Source organism: Rosa rugosa, chromosome 7, assembly GCF_958449725.1.
Source record: "Rosa rugosa chromosome 7, drRosRugo1.1, whole genome shotgun sequence".
NCBI classification, from domain to species: domain Eukaryota; kingdom Viridiplantae; phylum Streptophyta; class Magnoliopsida; order Rosales; family Rosaceae; genus Rosa; species Rosa rugosa.
The window spans coordinates 1,250,541-1,269,792 of record NC_084826.1 but is presented as its reverse complement, the minus strand read 5'-3'; the positions used below and the strand labels follow the sequence as shown (position 1 = coordinate 1,269,792).

Sequence of the window (19,252 nt, the reverse complement as noted above, 5' to 3'; positions counted from 1 at the left end):
ACAAAGAATAATGAAAATTTAGTGAGGACAAGGAAGTCAATTGCTAGTTAAAACAGACACTAATGAGGTTGGGATTAACCCATACTTTAGCGAACAACCTTGATTTGGCTAGCTTATTTGCTGCTGCATTGGCAGCATGGTTAGCTTTATGGGAGATCCAATTCCAAGAGAGATTGCTAAGAAGTTGACGGATGGGGATGAAACTCAATGAAAATAGGGTAGATTGTCGAGTTATCATTTTTCGATGTGATTTCCCAAATTTTTAACTAGGTAAGTAATTGATCGATATGGGATAAACGAATAAATTGGATTTGGACTTGAATTGAAAATACAAACTTTACAGGGGGCAAAAGTGCAATACTAGAATAGTTGGAGTAAAGTAAAATCCAAGTTTGTAAAACAGTACAGGTACCCGCTCCACTCAGACCTCTTCAGACAAATCTCCGAAAACGACTCGCCGGCGATCTCTCTCTCTCTCCGGCGGACGCAAACTCTTCAAACTCTAGCTCTCCGTTTCCGGCCAAACCTCAACCACAATGCGGCGATTGCGTCTCCTCTAAGCTTCTCTACCGCTTCAATTTCTCGGTCCGATCTTATTTTCACACCGTTTTTCTGCTGCGTTCACACTCATGGCTGTTCCGGTTGAAGAAGCCATTGCTGCGCTATCTACATTCTCACTGGAGGTGATCTTTCTCGTCTTCTCACTAGCTCATTCTCGCTCAGTTCTAGTTGAATTTTGGAAAAATTTGCCTCCATTTTCTTCATTGATATGATTTGAACTGTGCTCGTTGTGACTCTGGTGTGTAGGATGAGCAAGCAGAGGTTCAAGGACCAGGAATTTGGGTTTCGACTGACACCGGAGCAACTGACAGTCCAATTGGTACATTTCTTGTCTAGACAAGTTTCCATTTCTACAGTAATTGAGATTTTGGTGTATGTTAGGAAATCTTAGAGTGAAATAGTTGATAATATGATACATGATATAAAAGTTTTAACTATTTTTGCGAAATATAATGGATCTTGGGAAGTTCGAATTTGAACGTTAGTGTTCACTGATAGGACTGTACTTACTGCTAGATGGATGAATCCTCTATTACTGTATATGACAGTACTCTCCTTGTAATTCATTACTGTTGCCATTTTGTAGAGTATAGTGATGTTTCTGCATATCGCTTGTCTCTATCAGAAGACACAAAAGCTCTCAATCAACTGGTATGCACCTGTTTTTGACTGTTTTGCCTTGTCTTTGTAAGGCATTGTTTAAATATATAATTTTTCTTCTTCTGTTCGGATTAATATTAATGAAAACAATGGATGTTATAATTTTTTTTTTCTTTTCAGCTTTTCATTCACTTTAGAAATGCATCTTACTGTTGTCGTTGATTGTGTTTTGGATATTTATGCAGAATGCTCTTATATTCGAGGGAAAGGAGATGGGATCTGTGCTGTATACATATCGTAGTTGTGTCAAGGCACTTCCTCAGGTCCAACTCTTCCTTCATCATTCTTACCATATGACGTGATATGGTTAAGCTGATTTGTAACTAACATGTGTATATGTGTGTGTGTATAAATACGTTTTTGCAGCTTCCCGATTCTATGAAACAAAATCAAGCTGACTTGTACCTTGAAACTTATCAAGTTCTGGACTTGGAAATGAGTCGCCTACGTGAAATACAGCGCTGGCAAGCTTCGGCTGCATCAAAGGTATGAGCTTGTCTAAACCTTGGTTTTACACTCCTTTGCTGTTCTCAAGTTGAGTTTTCACCGACCATGGACGTTTTTCTCTGACGCAGCTAGCTGCAGATATGCAACGCTTCTCAAGGCCCGAGAGACGCATTAATGGACCTACAGTAACTCATCTCTGGTATGCTTAATATTCTTCTGAAGCAACTTTTTTTTTTGTTTACTTTTGTTTTAGTCCTCTATCACATGTTCTCAGACATGCTTGAGCTCAAATCTACTCACTGGTCACTGTGATGTGTATGGCTATGTCAACGTTAGTCTGCTAATTTATTCATTACAGGTCCATGTTGAAGTTACTTGACACTTTGGTGCAACTTGATCATCTTAAAAATGCAAAGGCAAGCATACCAAATGATTTCTCTTGGTATAAAAGGTATGCCAATTATTTTCGCTCTATATATGGTTGCTATAGCAATGCGGACTATACGACATGCCATGTGATCCTGGACAAACTAATTTTCTATAAAATATGAATACCTCCTTTTAAGTTTCTCTCGCTTAGCTTATTGTATATGGTTCAACGCATAGTTTACGGTTTCAAATCACTAGCACTAGAATTAGTTAATAAACTGTTATTACTGAAATTTTATACTGCTTCTATACTCGTCTGCAAGATGAGTTACCAAGAAAAGAAGAAAAAAGGGGAAAACTGAAAAAGTAGGTCTAGCATGTGATACGAATGCTTGTTTACTAGTGCTGTATTTGCAACATCCTTTCTTTCCTCCATCTTATGCTACTTTGGTAGTGGTTAAATTGCATGCTTTTGACCTATTCTGAATTTTTCAGGACATTCACACAAGTAAGTGTACAGTGGCATGATACTGATTCAATGAGAGAGGAGTTGGATGACTTACAGGTATGGCAGAGCTACCTTCTCTATCTTAGTATTGTCCTGTTATACAGCTTTTGATGAATATGTACTATTTAAGTTTTGCCATCTTGGAAACTGTTTTCATTTCTTTTGTTTTTGGTAGTCTGATATGACATCAGGCCCTATAATATAACTATTCTAATTATTTCTTAATTAACTGCTGCAGATTTTCCTTAGCACAAGGTGGGCTATCTTGTTGAATTTGCATGCTGAGATGTTCCGCGTGAACAAGTATCCTGTGTTCAATAGTTATAGCTGACATGAAGAGAAGAACTGATGACTTGCATCTATTCTTATTCTACTTTTTATGAGCTTCTAGATTTTATCTTGTCGAGAGGTTATATAGTAATATGTCTTTTGTTGTTATTATTACATTTACAATTGAGGATACACACTGTTAGTCTATTTTGAGTTCCTTGACTCGATATAGCGTAGAAGATATTCTTCAAGTACTCATAGTTTTTGCTGTCGAGTCACTAGAGCTGGATTTTGCACTTCTGTTCCCAGAGCGGCACATTCTTCTTCGTGTTCTGCCGATTCTAGTTGTCTTAGCAACATCATCAGAAAAAGATAGCGAGTCTTTGTACAAGAGAGTGAAAATCAACAGACTTATTAACATATTCAAGGTAATGTATAGATATAGTTACACAAGATTGTAAGTAGCCAATTTCTCACCTCCTCCCCCAGAGCCCCAAGAAAAAGAAAAATCTAAACACTTTTGTTGTTGTTTTTTTTTTTTTTGATTTTTTGCAGAATGATCCAGTAATTCCTGCATTTCCAGATCTCCATCTTTCTCCTGCTGCAATCATGAAAGAATTGTCAATGTACTTCCAAAAGTTTTCTGCCCAAACTCGTCTTCTCAGCCTTCCATCACCTCATGAGCTTCCAGCCCGTGAGGCACAAGAATATCCTTTGTTTATCTTTTTTGTCAGTTTGTTAAGTGAATTGACATGATAACCTTTTAGCATGGCTAAGGTAGGTAACCTTTCCGGTGAGACCTTGACTTGATTTACTTATCAGAGGCATTATCTAATCGTCAATCATATTGGATCCATCCGTGCCGAACATGATGACTTCACAATTCGTTTTGCTTCCTCCATGAATCAGGTCTTCTCCTCCTTCTCTTCCTCCTCCTCAGTCCTCCTTTTCAAGGTCCTGTTTTTACTAATATGATTTCTTCTTACTTGCGCTCATTTTTAATTTTCTGAAATCCATTACTCTTTTGTTCATTCTGTTCTATGCAGCTATTGTTGTTGAAGTCAACAGATAGTGCCGATATTGAGTGGTGCAAAGAAGTCAAGGGAAATATATATGATATGATTGTTGAAGGTTTTCAGCTTTTAAGTAGATGGACTGCACGCATTTGGGAACAATGTGCATGGAAATTTTCTCGTCCCTGCAAGGATATAGTTCCCTCCGAATCACAAGAGGCTTCAGCATCATTTTCTGACTATGAAAAGGTCTTGAATACCCTAAGAAATGGCTTTTAGGTTATACATTTTAATAATCTAAAAATAACCTGAATTAACTAATATATGCATATGGTAAGTATTTCAGTTCAGTATATACATGGAAGAAACTTGAATAGACTAAATATAACCTGAATTAAGTCAATTAACTAATATACGCATATCCTAATTTTTTCAGTTCAGTTCTTGTCTGCCTATATGTTGATCACATCCATCGTATTAGATGATAGTGACATGATCTTGGAATATATGTTAGGTGGTACGTTATAACTATAGTGCAGAGGAAAGGAAAGCGCTGGTGGAACTTGTTAGCTACATAAAGAGCATAGGATCTATGATGCAGTCTAGTGACACATTGGTAGCTGATGCTTTATGGGAGACAATACATGCCGAGGTTCAAGATTTTGTTCAGAATACATTGGCCACTATGTTGCGTACTACCTTTCGAAAGAAGAAGGACCTTTCTAGGTGGGTATTTAAGTTACTTAAATATGATTTAAACTTTGCGGTTGAAACTCCTATATTTTTCTACCGTTATCCACCTTAATGACAGAAAAAAAGATTGATCAAATTCTATTGAGTCTGACTCATAGTGATGATTTATCAATGAATGACTCTGGTTATCAAATGATTCCAAGTTGCAAGCTTATAGATTAAATATATCATATGATTCCTCATCATTATTTTTATTTATTAAAATTGTTTAGTCTCTTGTGAAGAAAAATGAAATACCTTATTTATGCAATATAAGTTTTGGGGTATCAGTTTTAAATTGCTAACTAGTTAGATACAATTCAGGATCCTTTCCGATATGCGGACTCTTTCAGCAGACTGGATGGCAAATACAAGTAAGTCTGAATCTGGACCCCTTCAGCATGGTAGTGAAGAAAGCAAAGGAAATGTTTTTTATCCAAGGCCAGTTGCACCAACAGCCGCTCAGGTTTCCCTCATCATCCAGCTCATTTAATGCAATATAAGTTGTTTTTATTATACCAAGTGTTTTGCCTTACCTATTATTGCTCTTTTTATTTTATTTTCCCTTTCCATTTGTTCTTTTAGACAGGAAGTTAATCAGAATACCACTATGTATAATCTAACTGGGATTTCCTTAATAATCTTACATATCAGAAAGAGGCAGATTAAGGATGAATATGTCGTTCCTTTTAATTCCAAATCATGGTATTGAATTTCATATGAACTTTTCTCCTGAAAGTGACCATAACAGACCACATTAATACATGCCCGCAGAGTTGGTAATGAGCATTTTGCATGGATATATACCCATTTGAATGTGCATGTGTACACATGAAACTTGCATTTTCATGCTTGCATAAATTGAATCTCCACATAATACTTACCTGGTTACAGACCCATATATATACTTACGTGATATGTGTACAATGTGCATGGTGGAACCTTGCCTGGGGGAGGACGGATGAATTTCTAAATGTTTTCATGATGACAAAGGGTTTTTGCACTAATTGTCAAATGTCAACACATTGCATATGCACTTTGATGTCACATCCTGCTATCACTTCTGAAACTTTTTATATTTTGTAATCCATTTTTATAAAACCACCAGTAGAGATAAGTTTTCTGCATGATTGGTATACTTGAAGTTTTACTGGGGTTGTCCTTTCATATATAAGCATTGTCTTTCTGTAGAGTTTCTTCATCAGTAATGGGACTCGATCTGAATTTAATGTTTCTTTTCTGCATGGTTCTCGTATGGCATGCACATTCCTCTTTTCATGACTGCTCAATGTTATTGTGTTTAAATAGATGACTAATTGGACATTGTACATTCTCACACAATTTTGTCGCCTGAGATTGAGCTAATTGATCAATTCAATTTCTATTCTTAGGTGCACTGCTTGCAGTTCCTGATATATGAAGTTGTTTCCGGTGGTAACCTTAGGAAGCCTGGAGGGCTCTTTGGGAATAGTGGTTCTGAGATCCCTGTTAATGACCTAAAACAGTTAGAAACATTTTTTTACAAGCTTAGCTTCTTCCTGCATATTCTGGACTATTCAGGTATTATTCCAACTCTACTTTGTCTTTATTTAGGTAGGAGTCTTAGATTTTGCGCTTTACATATCCCAGCAGGACCAATTTTTCAAAAGTAACCTTTGAAGTGCAACTTACTCGTTGAACTTATCCTGAGTTATCATTGTTTTGGGTCCTTTGGCAATCAGATTATCCTAGCAGTTCTTATTTTTACCTAATGCACCCTTTTAGTAGAATTCATGAACTTAATCTTGATGCTTAGAAAACATATTGAACCTTGATGTTCTTGCAAATTTATGGTATTGCTCTAGCCCAATGCAATTCATCATTGAGCTGGTTATTGGTGCATGAACACACATACCTGCTAGTTCTGTGCATGTTCCCAGTGCTTATTATTCTGTTTGAAACGGATAAGAAGTTGTTTTGATCATTTCTTAAGATATAATATTTAGTCACCTACGGTAAAATTGAAATTTGTCCTTGTAATTATGTTGCAGCGACTGTCGCAACGTTGACGGATCTTGGTTTCTTATGGTTTAGAGAATTTTATTTGGAGTCTTCTCGTGTTATTCAGGTAAAGACGTTATTTCACATATGAACTGGGTGTCTTTTATTGTTTTATATTATTTCTTGAACTCATGTAAAAATAAATTCTGCCAGTGGTACTTAGGCAGCCAATATTATTAGAAATATACTGTATTGGTTTATTTTTGACCATGTTCGCTTATATGCTTAACTTTTCTTGTTTTAGTTGTATGGTTGTATCCTTGAATATTTTAGCCAGTTTTTCGTCATTTGATTCCTTTTAAATGTGATGATTTTACCTCTGTGCAGTTTCCAATCGAATGCTCTCTTCCTTGGATGTTGGTGGATTATGTGCTTGAGTCACATAATGCCGGTATTCTAGAGAGTGTTTTGATACCATTTGACGTCTATAACGATTCTGCTCAGCAAGCATTGGTTGTGCTCAAGCAACGGTTCCTCTATGATGAAATTGAGGCTGAGGTACCTGAATTTGTGCACTTGGTTGCACCTGTTGTCTCACTGTATTCATGATTACCTAGTTCTTTGCTACATTGAACATGCTTAATTCACACTGGAGTCCTTGTGGCCATGGGCTGGAAAGTTAGCTGCAGCTAAGTTTAGATCTTAAATATATTTCATATTTGAAGGGCCTTGTTGGTCACCAAAAAGTTCATGCTCACCTACCCTTGATATTATTTGATATCAAGGGTTGAGTTTAAAACACTTAAAACACATCATCTACTCTCAAACCTTGATGTTAATTCTAAGGGTGGGTGACCACAAATTCTTGGTCACCAGTTTACCAAGAGAGTATTCCTGTCCATCTTTCATTGTGAGGCCATGCTGAAATGTTACAGTAATTTTTAATGAAATTTAATGCATTATTACATCCAACAACTATGTAGGTCATAGTTTGAGAATATTCTTGCGCTTAGATGATTTATTTGTTTTTCCCCCTCTTAGGTGGATCATTGTTTCGACATATTTGTTTCAAAACTCTGTGATACAATTTTCACATATTACAAGAGCTGGGCAGCAAGGTATGCTAACTTCTTTTAGCTACTCTGTCAGCAGTGGAGCAACCTTTCATATGTGTTGCTTGTCATTTCTTGCAGCAAGCTACTTGATACGTCATTCCTTTTCGCATTGGACAATGGAGAAAGATACTCTGTCGAGCCTATGAGGTTCACAACACTGCTAAAGTTGACCAGAGTGAAGGTGAGATTTCCAATTTTTAGTTTTTCGTGTTCTATACTTGTAAGTTATAACTGGCAATGTACATATCATAAAGTACATATGAGTTGAATTAGTATTTCTATTCTCTACTTAGTATAGTTTTGATTGTGTACAGTTGCTTGGAAGGATGATTGATTTAAGGAGTTTGATTACTGAGCGGATGAACAAAGTTTTCAGAGATAATATTGAGTTTCTATATGATCGTTTTGAGTCTCAAGATCTATGTGCTATTGTGGTAAGTAGTTTCACAGCATCACTTTGTTCTCTTAATTTAAATCAGCAAAGACATTGTTAACAAATTGACATTTGGTTGGTAGGAACTAGAAAATCTGCTGGATATCTTAAAGCATGCCCATGAATTGCTCTCCAGAGATCTTTCAATAGACTCATTCAGTCTAATGTTGAATGAGATGCAAGAAAATATATCACTGGTGTCATATTCTAGTAGACTTGCCTCTCAGGTTTGGCTAAGTTTCTCTCTATCATTTTTTCATTTTCATATATTTTTTTATATTATTTTTTTATACTAATTATGAGTAATATTCCCTCTCCAAATCATCCTTTTAGTTTCTTATATAAAGACTTCCAGGTTCACAAGGCACCCAACTTATGTGGCATTTGTTTTGCGAGCCGTCTTAGATACATTTCAATAACTATTTTAACTCTTATGTAACTTAAATGTTCCTCAAATTGGTTGGTCCTTTATTCTCCAGCCCACATGCACATGTATGTCCTGTTTTTTTAATTCATGCAAAGTACTGTCAACTTACCCTGGACATTATGGTTTATAGGTTGAGGTCGTTTGTCATCAGTGCTTAAGTCAATGCATTCTTTAATTTTTATTATTAAAATTACTTAACCATTTGACTGTGGCATCATAAGCCTATATGTCATTCTGGTTCATTTATGTCACAAAATGAAATTACTTTTTCTTTTCGGTAAATAAATTCAAAGTAATTTGCTTTTGACATTACTACAGTCTTACTGGAACCAATGTAACAATGAGTATGTTCCGGCTCTAGATAATCTTGGTTAGCAGGTTGGAACTGTAAATTTTGAGTCATCCATTTCCAGTCTTCACTTACTCATTTTGTTTCTGTTAGATTTGGTCAGAGATGCAGAATGATTTCTTGCCAAACTTCATCCTTTGCAATACTACCCAGCGTTTTACACGATCAGCAAAGGTTCCTCTTGTTCCTGTTCAAAAGCCATCAGTTCCCTACGCCAAGCCTAATTTCTATTGCGGTACTCAAGTAAGCAATATTTCTTACTATATCTGTTAAATTGTTGGTAATATGCAATTGATATGGTTTGTAACCTGCATCACCCCTTTTTCTTCAGTGTATATGAATCCTCTCGTATCACCTTTTGTAATTCCTGTAAAAAAAATGTTGTTAATAAGGTAGACGAAAACAAGTTTTATTACTTCATCCTCATGCTGTTTTCTAACTTTACTGTTTTCATGGAAGGATTTAAATGCAGCTCATCAAAGTTTTGCAAGGTTGCACAGTGGATTTTTTGGAATGCCTCACATGTTTTCCATTGTAAGGCTTCTAGGGTCCAGATCATTGCCCTGGCTAATCCGAGCACTTCTAGATCATATATCTAACAAGGTATGTCATGCCATGCAGATAGATCAGTTGTTCAGATAAATTGCAAATGCAAATTAATTAATTCCTAAGCGGTAGTTTTAAGATGTTTCATCTGAATTCATCATAGTGTTAGAGGGTTTTCTGTGTGGCATCCAATTTTTTGATAATGCGCAAGGTTAACTGAGGTTTGCCCTCTGGTTTATGTGTTCTTTTTACAGACAGCTACCCTGGAACCCTTGATAACAGGATTGCAAGAAGCATTGCCAAAATCTATTGGACTGCTTCCTTTTGATGGAGGCGTGACAGGTACATGGCATTTTTTTAATTTTTTTTTTACTTTTACATGCACGGCTGCAGGTGCATAGATAGGTTATATCTGCTTTCTTATGGAAAAGAGCACAGTTTCTCCTTCATAAGGCTGAAATTCAGTCCAGTTTTTGCAATTAGAAATAGAAAAAATAAAATGAAGTGGATCAATAATTATGATGTATTGTGGTCATACAATTGCAATCGACACCTTCTACTTGAATTTTGTGGCCTTTTCTTTTTATTAGGTCAATTGTAGGTTTTATGTGATATTATAAAAATGAGTAGTAAATTTGCACATTTGGGGCCGCCTCCCCCTGCTAATATATGTCATAGTTTATGCTTATATGTGCTTGCACAGGTTGTATGAGGCTTGTTAAGGAACAGCTTACTTGGGGAACCAAATCAGAGCTCAAAGGAGAAGTTCTTCGGGGTATAAAGGAGATTGGAAGCGTATTATATTGGCTGGGGCTTCTTGATATCGTATTGGTTAGTGATCTAAATTCTTCATTTTACAACTTCATTAAGGATGCTTGCATGTGTTTATAACAATTTATAATTTATCACACAAATTTTACTAGGGACTTCAAAGATGTAATGCAAATTGAGATATGCGCGTTATTGATCCACATCTCAATTTGATTTTGCCACATAACTTCTTGTTTTTAGATTTTCCTGCATCATACACATGAAGAGGCACATGCTCATGTGTGTCTATGCTAGCACATACATGTTGCCCATAGACCTTCTTGTCCATCTCCAGAAAGCACAGAATTAGTTTGTATACATAGTTCGGCACTTGGGCTTTTCATTAGTACTCAGTTACTGTCACTTCTTTGGACATTGGTTCTTCTCATTATGTGGAAAGAAAAAACTCACTGTTGAATGGGGAGAAAAAGTAAACAAAACAGGGAAAGCGTCTGAGGTGTTCTCCTGTAAATCTCAAGGAATCTATGTTATGAAATAAAACCATTTCCAGATTTCCACATATTTAATGCGACAAGACATTCAATGTTGTGACTTATGAGGCATCTAATTATATTGTGAACACAAGTTTTATCACTTCTATATGATATTCGGCAGGCGAATTCTAGTACTTGCCTATCATATAGGTTACTATTTTAATTAATCTTTGTGGCTGCTTGATTCATACCCTCACAATCTAACATGCTTTGCAGAGAGAAACAGACACCACACATTTCATGCAAACAGCCCCTTGGTTGGGCTTGCTTCCTGCTGCAGATGGACAAATATTACATTCTCAAGATGGTGGAGAAAGCCCTATTGTCAACCTTTTTAAATCAGCTACTTCTGCTATTGTGTCAAACCCTGGGTGTCCAAATCCGGCTTCCTTCAATACCTTATCGAAGCAGGCAGAAGCTGCAGGTGTGCAGTTGCAGTTCTCTGTGTAAATTGTTCTAGAAATATTAGTTTCACATGCTTGACTTGAAACTGGAATTAGAGAAACGTATAACTATATTTTGATTCCTGTTTCATAGCTGTTCTCTAATCAAGTCATTTGTCTACTTTTCCTTTTCATTGCAGATCTTTTGTACAAGGCTAACATGAACACGGGAAGTGTGCTGGAATATTCTCTAGCTTTTACTAGTGCAGCACTGGATAAATACTGTAGTAAATGGAGTGCTGTTCCCAAAACAGGGTTTATTGATATCACAACTTCAAAGGATTTCTATCGTATATACAGTGGCCTTCAAATTGTAAGGAATACCCTTGCACAGTATGTTTCTCTTAAATCATTTAGTTGATAGAACATAAATCAATAAAAAAAAGAAAAAACTATTAGCATATTTCGGTAACCTCTTTTGTGTAGTTCAGCAATTTGATTTTGTAATCTCTGCAATATCTAGATGGGGATACCAAACACACACACACACACATATAGGAAGCCCATTTTACATGCAAATGCTTAGTACTTTGGTATCCTGTTGTTGTGGTTTGTCTTTAATACTAGTACATAATGATCTAGAGACTCTGGGGAGTACCCTATGTTGCCAAAATGGTGTAGTAGTGGGTGATGCCAATAAACATGGATGTTTTAAGCGAGTGTTAACTATTAACCATCGGAATTGTGGTACTGCTCAATAAATTATTACTGAATGGGTCCTCTTGAGGATGTTTATCTTAGCCTGGATACCCTTGTGATGTTTCAAAGTCAACACTCCCAATCACACAAAATGCACTAACATAAACATCACTACCTCCAGGCATAAAAGTTTGTGACTGAAAATAGTTATGAACTACATTGCTAGTTTGGACAATTGGCTAATTTTCAATGGTTCATGTGACCATGTGTTTGTCTATAACTAAGATTCAGTATGTTGATAACTAAGATTGAGTATACCTAGCTTGATTGTGGGAGAATGTGAACTTGATGTGCTGCTATATTGCTTAACCTGTTCTAATTCTTAAATTGTAGTATTATCTAGAGGAGTCTGTTCGAGTATTGCCAAACAATCAAGAAGTGCTGGGTGATTCTGTAGCTTGGGGTGGTTGCACCATAATCTACTTGCTTGGGCAACAGCTGCATTTCGAGCTCTTGGATTTTTCATATCAGGTCCTCAATGTTGCTGAAGTGGAGGTTGCATCAATTACCCAAACCCATAAGAGCCCTCATTATGTTCAGGTATAGAAACGACACAATTTTTCTTGTTCTCAACTTCTGTTGAATAAATTGCTTGTCTCTAAACTAATTGGTTACCATGTCTATCAGTTCTCATACCAAGTTTTACACTTGAGAGAATGACATCATGAACTAAATAAACTTCTACATGCATGGCTAAACTTTTATAGTATTGAGCCCCTATTGCTATGAGCTATTCTAACATAATGTAATTAGATAATCACCCTCGCATATAATTCTCGACCGTTTTTTATCGCATGAGTAAACTGCATAGTAGTTTGCATAGTTAATGCATGTGATAAACTTATTACAGGTGTTCGGTTTAGCTTGCCAATTTTCTTTGCGTGCCTATTTGGTTTTGGTTTTTATTGGTTTCTTTATGTGGTAGAAGGGATGGGATGGCCTGTTAGAAGTAATGAAGAAAGCAAGGAGGTTGAACAACCATGTGTTCTCCATGTTAAAGGCGCGTTGCCCTCTTGAAGATAAAACAGCTTGTGCTATCAAGCAAAGCGGTGCCCCTCTGCACCGGATCAAGTTTGAGAACACCGTCTCTGCATTTGAAACACTGCCACAGAAAGAGGCCTGAATCGGAACAAATCAGGTCCCGCGCATTACTTCTTGTGCTAGTTGCTATTCTTCCTTTTGGTTTCTGTACTTGATCATGATTAGGACTCAAATTCTGTACGTGTATAAAGAGAGAACGAGACGACAACGATCATTGTTGTTGAAGAAATTATTTACCACTAATGAAAATGAATTGCACTTACGAGCCACCTACCACTTGGCACAGCTCCAATGAGAATTATATTATAAAAACGAGCCAACAGGAAGAGGCCGCGTTTGCCATACATCAAACCCCACTACCCAAATATCCTCTGCAACTATCCCATACTTCCCTAAGTATCTTACTTTTGACGCGTGTCATCTTTTTATTGGCCAATCTAATGGTCAGCGGCCCCCCATACAAAACCTTCACCTTCACCCACTTGGATAGTGCATACCACTACTGAAGTTTGGGATTTTGTATGAAGGGTCGTCAGCAATGACGTTATATGTGAAGTGCGTGTTGAAATTATTGGAAATTCTATAGCTTCTACTTTCTACCATAAATTAGGCCAAGGTTCTTCATCCTTGGACCAACGGAAAACTTAGAATATGTCATACACCGAGGTATGGTGGTATACGGCAAATGGTCAGCGGCCCGCCACATAAATCCTTCCCCACTAGGATAGTGCATACCACTACTGAAGTAATACTTCCATGTCAAATAAGAATTTTGTATGAATGGTCGTCAGCAATGACATTATGTGAAATGTGTGTTGAAGTTATTGGAAATTCTATAGTTTCTACCACACAGTAGGCCAAGGGTCTTCATCCTTGGACCAACCGGAAAACACCTGTATACTGGTGAAAAACGTAGAATATGTCATACACCGGGGTATGGTGGTATACATCAAAGCCATATTAAGGGAATTCTGGTGCCTAAGTTTTGAAAAACATATGCTCAGAGCCTCATTAGTTTGATGTTCCAAACATGAAACTCGTAGTTTTCTCATAAGCTCATGATTAGATAAGAATCTTTTTAGAAGTCTATAACTTAATCATAGTCTAATCCTAACGTGTTCAAATGCGCTTCCTCCTCCCACTCTCATTTTATTATGCTTGAAGTCTTAGTCAACCCTGAGTTCCAGTATATCCAAAGTAAGATTGATGATCCAAAACCAGTATTATAGTATTATATATGTTCTGGCACAAACTACGCTTTACGCGTTAGCCTATGAGAATCAAATACTATGGAAAAACCGTACGGGTCTCTGAAGGCTAGCACTGGCTAAAGTTTCCCATAAAATATAAACTACAGAAACTTGAAGTTGTCTCAATGTAAATGGTGTACTCCATGAGGTCAAGGTTGACTTGCTCAAAACTTGATACCGGCCAGTTTAATAATGCCTTAAGAAACAGCGTTAGAATATTTCGGAGTCTTTGCTTTGTCTGTATTCTGTGGTTAAAAACTAAAAAGAAAGAGATGGAGAGCAATGCAGTTGGCTTTGTGAAACACTAAAATATTGTGCATGCTTTGTCGGCCATCCCAGCCTCACTATCTCTCTCTCCATCTCATTCATATCATCCTTGTCATTCACACAAAGTGGATCATGCAAATCATTTTGCAAGGGACCAAATGAATACATGGCTTTTTTTAGTTCTTTAAGATCATCATTATTCTTAAGAAAGGTGGCAATTCAGAGGAAGGAGAAGCTCACCATATTCAATGCACCATTCTGTGCAATCAAAACCCAATGATTTTTCCCAGAAAATTTTATTTTTCTGGGAAAGTGAAGTATATTTCTTGTTGGTTCCTAGAGAACTGGTTGGCTCTCTTTGATGGCTTCTTTTTGTTTTCCATTCTTGGTCATCAACTTGAGGTATGAAAAATAATTGCTTCCTCGTGTAGTTTGGCATGCTTGTATCTTTCTGAGGCTTTGCTTTGGTTCATGTTTCTTTGTGCCCTTGAACTGTAAATTTTCACCAAAAGTTATTTGGCCGGAGATCTGCATGGGAAGTTTTCTCTTCAGCTGGTGATGTTTTGAGTGCTAGAACTAGGGTTATTGTTTTCAATTTCGCTTGATCTTCATGGCGAAGATATCAGTGGGTTTGCTAATTACTATAGTTGCTCTTGTTACTGCCCTTATGGTTTATGAATCTGAGGGGCTTAATGATCAGGGTCAATACCTTCTAGAAATAAAGAGTAGAATTGTTGACGGATTTGGCCATCTTAGTAGTTGGAATTCCAGTGATTCAACACCTTGTGGATGGAGGGGAGTGGATTGTAGCGAAGGATTGTATCCGGTGGTCTTGTCTCTTGACTTGAGTTCCATGAATCTTTCGGGTTCTTTATCTCCAAGCATTGGTAGAATGATTCACCTGAATTATCTTGACCTTTCTTTCAATGAAATGTCTGGGAGTATACCTGAAGACATTGGGAATTGTTCCTATTTGCAGGTTCTTAGTTTAAATAACAATAAGTTTGAAGGTCAAATTCCCACAGGATTGGGTAGACTTTCTTATTTAGAAGTCTTGAATGTGTGCAATAATAGAATATCAGGGCCTTTCCCAGAAGAACTTGGAAATCTTTCTTCTCTGTCGCAATTGATTGCATACACTAACAATCTTAGTGGACCACTGCCACGTTCTATTGGCAACCTCAAAAGATTGAAGACTTTCCGGGCAGGGGAGAATTCAATATCAGGAAGCTTACCTTCCGAGATTGGTGAATGTGAAAGCTTGAACTATCTTGGTCTAGCTCAAAATCAGTTGAGCGGAGAAATTCCGAAAGAGATTGGAATGCTCGAGAATTTGAGTGTTTTAATTCTTTGGGAAAATCTGCTTTCTGGTGTCATTCCAAAGGAGCTTGGCAACTGTACAAATTTGGAGACTCTGGCCCTCTACAAGAACAAGCTTGAAGGAGAGATACCAAAGGAGCTTGGGAGCCTTGTATTTCTAGAGAAGCTATATATGTACAGAAATATGCTGAGCGGGACGGTTCCAAGAGAGATTGGTAATCTTTCTCTTGCTACGGATATTGATTTTTCTGAGAACTTGTTGTCTGGAGAGATACCAGTTGAGCTCAGTAAGATATCAGGGCTGCAATTGCTTTATCTTTTCGACAACCAACTCACAGGTGTTATTGCAGAGGAGCTCACAAGCTTGACAAACCTGACAAGGCTCGACCTCTCTATAAATCATCTCACTGGTTCAATTCCAACTGGATTTCAATACATGAATGAGCTGATCATGCTACAGTTGTTTAACAATATGTTGAGTGACATAATTCCTCAAGGACTTGGGGTGTATAGCCCACTTTGGGTGGTTGACTTATCTGACAACTTCCTGACAGGAAGAATTCCTCGTCATGTCTGCAGAAATTCTAATCTGATTTTGTTAAACTTGGGGTCTAACAGGCTCACCGGTAATATCCCAACTGGGGTCACAAGCTGCAAGTCATTGGTGCAGCTCCGTCTGGTGGGAAACAACCTTACAGGGACTCTTCCAACCGAAATGTGCAAATTGGTTAACCTTTCTGCAGTTGAGTTGGATCAAAACAAGTTCAGCGGTGCCATTCCTCCAGCAATTGGTAACTGCAGAACTTTGCAGAGACTACTACTTGCAGACAACTACTTCACATCTGAGTTGCCAAGAGAGATTGGTGAGCTCTCGCAGTTGGTGATCTTCAATGTCTCATCGAATTTACTTTCTGGCAGGATACCACCTGAAATTTTCAATTGTAAAATGCTTCAACGGCTTGATCTGAGTAGCAACAACTTTTCGGATGTCTTGCCAAGTGAGATAGGAGCACTTTCTCAGTTGGAGCTTCTCAAGCTTTCCGATAATCATCTTTCGGGGGATATCCCAGTTGCACTGGGAAATCTCTTGCATTTGACTGAGCTACAAATGGGTGGCAACTCATTCTCTGGGGGTATACCAGCTGAGTTGGGTGCCCTTTCAAGCCTCCAGATTGGATTAAATCTCAGTTATAACAATATTTCTGGGGAGATACCTCCTCAACTTGGAAATCTTATTTTACTGGTACTGCTTCTACTCGATAACAACCATTTGACCGGTGGAATTCCAGGTTCTTTTGACAACCTGTCAAGTTTACTTGGCTGCAACTTTTCATACAATGACTTGATAGGGCCTATTCCTTCTCTACCACTCTTTCAGAATATGGATGTTAGCAGCTTTGTTGGGAATAAAAGACTTTGCGGTGGCCCTCTTGGTGCTTGTGAAACACCATCTCCACTCTCTTTTCCTGCAGATGTGGCAAACAAAAGAACCCGCTTAGGGAAGATTATTGCTATTGTTGCGGCAGCCATTGGTGGTGTTTCTCTTATCTTAATCGTAATCATTATATATGTGATGAGACGTCCTGTAGACAATGTAGTAACTTCTGCGCAAGAAAAACCACTCTCTTCTCCAGTTTTGGACGTGTACTTTTCGCCAAAGGCAGGATTCACTTTTCAAGACTTGGTTATGGCGACTGAAAACTTTGACGAGAGATTTGCAATTGGAAGGGGAGCTTCTGGAACTGTGTATAAAGCCGTCTTGTTTCATGGTCATACAGTTGCTGTCAAGAAGGTAGTATCCAACAGGGAAGGAAACAATGTGGATAGTAGCTTTCATGCAGAGATTCTAACTTTAGGAAATATCAGGCATCGAAATATTGTGAAGCTGTACGGTTTCTGCTACCACCAGGGTTCCAATCTTCTGCTTTATGAGTACATGGAAAGGGGCAGCTTAGGAGAATTACTTCATGGAAAATCTTGTAATCTTGATTGGCAAACGAGGTTCAATATTGCTCTTGGGGCTGCCCAGGGTCTCTCTTATCTGCATCATGATTGCAAACCTCGGATCTTTCACCGTGATATAAAGTCCAACAACATTCTCCTCGATGAAATGTTTGAAGCTCATGTTGGAGATTTTGGGTTAGCAAAGGTGATTGACATGCCCTATTCGAAGTCAATGTCTGCAGTAGCAGGTTCTTATGGATACATAGCCCCTGGTAAGCTTTCTTTTGAGCCCTTTTTAGTCAACAGTGAATTCTGCAAAATTACTACGAGTATTTTGTTTATGTATCAGTTCAGTTTTTGAACCTGATTTCTGGTTAATTTCAGAGTATGCATACACTATGAAAGTCACAGAAAAATGTGACATCTACAGCTATGGAGTAGTCCTTCTGGAGTTGCTGACTGGTAAAACACCAGTACAATCAGTAGACGAAGGCGGCGACCTGGTAACTTGGGTTAGAACTTACTTTCTCAACAATTCATTGTCATCAGAAGTACTCGATGCTCGATTGAATTTACAAGATGAAGATGAAGCTGAAGCTGCTGCTACTGTCTCTCACATGATTACTGTCTTGAAAATTGCTTTGTTGTGCACAAGCATGTCTCCTTTTGAACGCCCGACCATGAGAGAAGTTGTTTCCATGCTTCTTGGGTCGAATGAGAAAGAAACAGTACAGTTTGCTAATGAGTCCCCAAGTGATGATACTGATACGAATTCGACTTCTAAGAGGTACTGAACCTTGATGTTCTAATATCTAAATGTGTGGTGATTTTGATCAGCAGGTATATTCATCCTTGTATGTTGAACGAGTATAGAAACCTTCCATTAAGTACCTTGTACATACCTTATGTTCACATGCACTCCACTCCCATATTGTTGTTTTCAGCTGATCATGATATAATTTGTAACACCTCTTGAATAGGATTGTTCTCGGTCCTGTTACGAATGTCTATAGCTCAAAGGAGAGGGAGGGGACATCTTATAAAGAAAAGTAGAGATCATTAATAGGGTTATTTCTTGAAAACTAAACTATATATCCCTATTCAGTTTCATAATTCTCTCTCTCTTAAAAAAAAAACTGAAACGAGGTGAAAGAAGATAGCTAATACTCCGAAATTTATTAAAGAAAATAAATGATACATAGGAGGGAGATATGTGCGAGAGCTATTGGTCATGCTTTTGTCCCTATTGTTGAAGGAAGTGTTGTTCGTGATGCTCTTTATCATGCCCTCCTCCTTAACTGTCGAAAACTTTATGTCGAATGTGACTCCAAGTTAATTATAGACTCTATCAACAAGAAATGTGCTCCGCCTTAGCGTCTTCGTACTCTTGTGAAAGACATCCTGAGTCTGGCTAGCAATTTCGAAGCTATTTCCTTCTCTTATGTTCCGAGAGAAGCCAACTTCGTTGCTGATGCTGTTACAAATATGGGTCACAAGTCATCTACTCCTATCACTTGGTCAAAAAAGTTGCCTTACTCAGCTTTGTCTGCTTTTAATTTTGATCAGTTTAATTT

General features: G+C 37.7%; 2 protein-coding genes across 3 annotated transcripts; both read left to right on the top strand.

The window, feature by feature from the left end:
- The first annotated feature begins 402 nt into the window (after window positions 1-402).
- On the top strand, window positions 403-13,166 carry LOC133721406 (protein PIR). Of its 2 annotated transcripts, none has more exons than XM_062148009.1 (30): window positions 403-683; window positions 808-880; window positions 1,148-1,212; window positions 1,407-1,484; window positions 1,588-1,707; window positions 1,797-1,867; window positions 2,027-2,119; window positions 2,533-2,602; window positions 2,784-2,848; window positions 3,048-3,243; window positions 3,371-3,522; window positions 3,631-3,724; window positions 3,862-4,077; window positions 4,343-4,554; window positions 4,885-5,026; window positions 5,952-6,120; window positions 6,591-6,667; window positions 6,928-7,098; window positions 7,582-7,658; window positions 7,734-7,836; window positions 7,970-8,089; window positions 8,172-8,315; window positions 8,958-9,107; window positions 9,324-9,467; window positions 9,665-9,752; window positions 10,114-10,241; window positions 10,931-11,138; window positions 11,298-11,470; window positions 12,190-12,396; window positions 12,785-13,166. In XM_062148009.1, the coding sequence occupies exons 1-30, from the start codon at window positions 630-632 to the stop codon at window positions 12,977-12,979; spliced, it is 3,855 nt and encodes a 1,284-aa protein (XP_062003993.1). In that variant the 5' UTR covers window positions 403-629; the 3' UTR covers window positions 12,980-13,166. The 2 variants fall into 2 exon arrangements, with proteins under 2 accessions (XP_062003993.1, XP_062003992.1); XM_062148008.1 differs by having other exon boundaries at window positions 12,782-13,166.
- Window positions 13,167-14,436: 1,270 nt separating this feature from the next.
- Window positions 14,437-18,682, top strand: LOC133721407 (probable leucine-rich repeat receptor-like protein kinase At5g63930). The gene is made up of 2 exons (XM_062148010.1): window positions 14,437-17,950; window positions 18,063-18,682. Exons 1-2 carry the CDS (start codon window positions 15,025-15,027, stop codon window positions 18,470-18,472), a joined length of 3,336 nt encoding a protein of 1,111 aa, XP_062003994.1. The 5' UTR covers window positions 14,437-15,024; the 3' UTR covers window positions 18,473-18,682.
- Window positions 18,683-19,252: the final 570 nt, after the last annotated feature.

Excerpts from the sequence above, each read along its gene's own strand:
- LOC133721406 (XM_062148008.1), top strand. The coding sequence starts at position 630 with ATGGCTGTTCCGGTTGAAGAAGCCATTGCTGCGCTATCTACATTCTCA. Across the intron at positions 1,708-1,796 it reads AAGCTTCGGCTGCATCAAAG|CTAGCTGCAGATATGCAACG; the intron begins GTATGAGCTTGT and ends TCTCTGACGCAG. Across the intron at positions 7,659-7,733 it reads TACAAGAGCTGGGCAGCAAG|CAAGCTACTTGATACGTCAT; the intron begins GTATGCTAACTT and ends CATTTCTTGCAG.
- LOC133721407 (XM_062148010.1), top strand. The coding sequence starts at position 15,025 with ATGGCGAAGATATCAGTGGGTTTGCTAATTACTATAGTTGCTCTTGTT. Across the intron at positions 17,951-18,062 it reads TTATGGATACATAGCCCCTG|AGTATGCATACACTATGAAA; the intron begins GTAAGCTTTCTT and ends GGTTAATTTCAG.